The 4,475-nt window shown below is 46.3% G+C and overlaps 1 protein-coding gene across 1 annotated transcript in view; it reads right to left on the bottom strand.

Moving 5' to 3' along the window:
* Positions 1-789: 789 nt before the first annotated feature.
* Positions 790-4,475, bottom strand: part of CLCN5 (chloride voltage-gated channel 5) — a 40,113-nt gene continuing 36,427 nt past the window's right edge. The window contains exons 11-13 of the mRNA XM_048514012.1: positions 3,565-3,963; positions 2,213-2,429; positions 790-1,202 (exon numbers count right to left, since the gene is read on the bottom strand). Coding sequence (XP_048369969.1) covers positions 1,112-1,202; positions 2,213-2,429; positions 3,565-3,963 — 707 coding nt within the window. The 3' untranslated portion in view covers positions 790-1,111. The remainder of the gene's footprint in view (positions 1,203-2,212; positions 2,430-3,564; positions 3,964-4,475) is intronic.

Raw genomic sequence — 4,475 nt, 5'->3', positions numbered from 1 at the left:
CCATCAGCCCATTACAATTGGCCATGCCAGCAGGGGCTGATGGGAATTGTAGTCCATGAACATCTGAAGCGCCACAGTTGAATACCCCTGTCCTAGACGATTGCATTGTCCTAAAGCAGGGGTATCAAACATGGCCTGGGGGCCGAATTCAGCCCCTTGAGGGGGCTTATCAGGTCCACAAGCCAGTTGAGGCAACCCCCCTTTCCTTGCCCCCAATCTGGCCTGGTGAGCCTCAGCTGGTAAGTGGACCTGTTAAACCCTCTCAGGCAGTGGTGGGATTCAGCAGGTTTGCACCACTTCTGCAGAACTGGTTGTTAAAATGGTGCTTGTAAACAACCAGTTGTTAAATTATTTGAATCCCACCACTGCTCTCAAGTCAGAGTTAGCCACACACACCCCTCTGCTCATTGCCACTCTGGGCTGGGGAGCCTGCCAGGAGCTTGCCAGCCGAGGCAGCCAACCCTCACCCTCAAGGTTGAGCAGACAGGCAGCTGTGAGCCAGGTAGCCATTAAACCACCCTGACTTTTTCCATGGAGGATAAGGAATGTGAGTTTCCATGGATGATAAGGAAAGCACCAGCACCAGACCTCACCCAAGGGGAACACTGAGTGGAAGGGAAGAATGGGACTCTGCAGAGTTGCTGATTCCCCTCTCCCCAGATGTTTCCAAGTAGCAAATCCCATGATGGAGAGGTGGAGTGTTTCTTTTCATCGTTTCTTTCCATTCTTCTGCAGAACATTAGGAAGACTCCCCCTCCCCTAAAACTTACCAGAGAAGAGAGATCTGAATTAAAAAATAAAGCAACAATTTTATTCTGATATATTGTTTCTTTTACTCCTTCATGGGGTTTTTTCTCCCCCAACGCAACTTCAAAGGATTATATAATAATAAAGTCTTTTCTTCTAAAGAGAAGATTAATTTCCACAGATTATATAGTGCAATTGGTTATCTTGTAGAAAAAAAATAAAACATGATTACTGTTCGCTCCATACAGGGAGAATTCTGAAGATAGCTCTGGATTCTCAATAAAAAGAGAAGCAAAAATGTGGGAATCCATCCAGAAAGTTCTTTTAGGGAGGGTGCTGCAACCTTCCTCCTCAGTACTTGGGCTCAATTAAACAATATGGAGTCTGGGTCCTGGTTTGCCATTTGTGCAATATGCTTTAATACATCCTTTTTTGTAATGATTCCCAGGAGTTTCCTGAAAAAGGCCATCAACATAAGTAGTTAGCATAGGAATCCACCCATCCATCGCGATCAGAGAGAAGCGCTGCCTCGGCGGCTATGAGCCCTGACTTCAGAATTTAATTAGAATCTTGTTTCTCAGAACTCACAATTTCTTTCAGCTTAGAACCTACATGATCAGCCAAGGTAACCCCACAGTTGCACTACTGAAACTCAAAGCCATTTCAAGCTGGTTTGATGGTTCTTCACAAATGCTCCAAGATCCTCCCTGCACACTTTCCCTGTACTGCAGTTTATCAGGAACTTCTCTGTGGGTTGGAGGGGGTGGGGGGTGTCGTCACTTGAGCTAAAAAGCTTTGGAAGTGTTTGGCTGTGTACACAAAAACTCTTGCGACAATAAAGCCAATTTAGTGCTGCCTGGACTTTTGAAAGCAAGAATGGATTTCAGACATTCTTCAGTCACAAGCTGTTGCAGACTGCTTTTGCCCAGTTAAACAGTAGCAACTTTTAACAACCAAAACAGACTTGTTAAACTTTGTTTATAGTAACCTTATTTTCCAGCCTTTTTTTTATATGTATGATTTATATGTACAATATATTTGTGATTACTGCAATTTATCTCTCGTCATGTCTCCTTTTCTTGACTCACTTTTGACACAGGGAGAGATTTGAAAAACTCCTCCCCATCCAAGTGCAGCAGAACCAGGAGGGCACAGATGTGTCCCAAGCAAGCCAGAGGCCAGGAAGCCTCTCAGTGCCCTCACCAGAAATGCAAGCAGCACAAACGATGCAACTAACTGGGACACGCTGCCCATAAACTCCTTGTACCTGGTTTTAATAGGGTCCCAACAATTGATAACCCTTCTTTTAAGCTTAAAAGGGGTCATTTCAGCTTGTCCTTTTGCAAGCCAAATACTCTTGGCTGTACTGCAAAAAAAGTCACATTGAAGAATCACCCAAATACTCAGAAAGATGGCCAATCAATTTGCTCTTCCTCAACCCCCCTCTCACAAGTGTTATCCTCACCCGTTGTGCGTGACCAGGCACTGGCGTAGACCAAGTTTGCGAAAAATGTCCACCACAATTTCCATGGGTGTTTGGTCTGTCACAGTGAAAGGACTGAGGTCAAGGATGCTCCGGAGTTTGAGTGTGGACGGCGAACTGGGAGGCAGTGGTGGGGAGTGGTCAGTGAAATAAATAACGGAGCTGCTCACAATTCCATCTTGCTTCTTCCGGGCATTTTCTGGGGGAGGAAAAAGGAAAGCTGTTGGGAACCAAACTGAACAAGCTGAGCACACAACCACCTTCTTTTTACCTCTGACAACTGTTACTGGTAACAGTATCCCCGGATTTGGTGTGGGTGGGTTACCCACGTAAAGGATGGTCTCAAGGCATACTCTGTCTTTTTAACTCGGGAATTCTGCACCTACTGAAGATTTGGACTATGGCTACTATTACAATGCAGTAGTGTAAAAACTGGTAATGAATGCAGAATTTTATATGCTGCTAGTCCTGAAGATAATGTGAAGTGGAATTTCAGAAGCCGAGAAGTCAAAGAAGAAGAGCATGGTGATGCCTTCTGCTCTTTGTTCTGCTCCCTCACCCTTACTACCTGAAGCAGAACTGAGCAAGGTAAATATAGACTAGTTTGTGCAATTTATAAGAGGCCATAGAAGTCAGTTTCTCTCTGCAGAATTTGGGGAGCTTTTACAAAGAAATTTATGTTCTTAGTTCTGACCACATCATTCCCCTAGTTCCACTTCAGTCCAGATCCTTCTTGACAACCAAACCCCCCTTACAGGCAGGGCAAGAGTTGGCCATCAGTAGATGGAACTGGGAGGCCTCTGCAAATGCTGTAGCCTCAGGCACCTCATCTAACTACCTCCTTTTGATGCGCAGGCTTAAAGACTGTAGCTATTCTAGCACCTGTGGTGTCAGCACCCCATAATGACATCGCATGAGGACCAAGATGGCTGCTTAAAGTACAGCTTGGGGAAGAACAAAAAAGGAAATCCTCAACTTACAAAAGATGTATGGGGACAGGCGTCTTACCTGTCCCGGATTGTAGCCACAACTGCCTCAGTGATGTACTCCCTCCTCCCCTCCGACCCCAAACCTGGAGCCCTCCCCACATGGTGACAACCTACCAAAAGGGGCAGGGAGGAAGAGGAGACAGTCCTCACAGTCACTACCAAAGCAGGTCGTTCCACCCATGACTGCCGCTACGAAGAAATGGCCAAAACCCTACCGCTGCTCAGTCTCTCACACAAAGAGAGCAGAGGCACGGCACGACAGCAGGCCCAGTTTTTGGCCAGGGACTTGGGTCTCCCCTTCCAATGCATAATAACCTTTATAAGTATGTCTCTCAGCTCACTCACCAATTGAGATGATGAGATCTCGCCTGAGGACAAATCCCACCAGCCGCTTGGACTCTCTTGACACCACCACAGGGTAGCCACTGAAGGTGGTCTCGTTGACAATAGCCTCCACGTCTTCAACTGTCATACTATCTTGCGTGAGGACTGTCAATGCAGGGTCACTGTGTCGCGGCCTCATAGCGTCCATTGCTAGAGTCTTATGAGAGAACTCCTCCTTGGCCTCCAAGAAAGGGTACCCATTGAGACGGATGTGGGCATCATAGATGCCCTCTCGACCAATGGCGTCAGCCACCCACTTGCTGGTCATGGCAGCAGCCATCAAAGGCACAATGTACTCCAGGCCCCCAGTGAGTTCGAACATTATGACCACAAGGGACACAGTCATGCGCGTCACTCCTCCTGCAATGCAAAAGCATCTGTGAGCAAGATGAACCTTTCCAGGCCTCTGACATGTGGATTCTTCCATTTCACATGTCGTATAAACTATGTGCATCATGCAGGGCTTTCTAGGACAGGGTGGAAAAAGCAACAGTACAGTCATGTTAGCTCTGATTTAAATGAAGCAGAAATTTGAAAAAAATAAATTGGTCAGTTACTCCTAAAGATTAGATGCAGCCCACAGAAGAGTGGAGGGGACCTCTTGTCCAATAACCGTAATTATGCATCATTAGCTCAAAAAGCTCCATGTATATAACCAGACAAAAGAAATTAAGTTGATAGAACACTGCGCTCTTTGCTTAAGATGAAGAGCAGAGGCTGGAACAGACCAAGTGGCTATCCCGGTCAACATCTCATCCCCAACAGTGGACAACCAGAAGCTTCTGGAAAATCTACAAACTGGTCAGGAAGGCACCTGCCAGTCCACAAGGGTATGACCCCAGCACCTAACACTCAAAAGTATACTGCCTTGG

The sequence above is a fragment of the Sphaerodactylus townsendi genome, linkage group LG13 (assembly GCF_021028975.2).
Source record: "Sphaerodactylus townsendi isolate TG3544 linkage group LG13, MPM_Stown_v2.3, whole genome shotgun sequence".
NCBI classification, from domain to species: domain Eukaryota; kingdom Metazoa; phylum Chordata; class Lepidosauria; order Squamata; family Sphaerodactylidae; genus Sphaerodactylus; species Sphaerodactylus townsendi.
The sequence above is the reverse complement of the archived record's forward strand: the minus strand, read 5'-3'. Positions and strand labels throughout refer to the sequence as shown.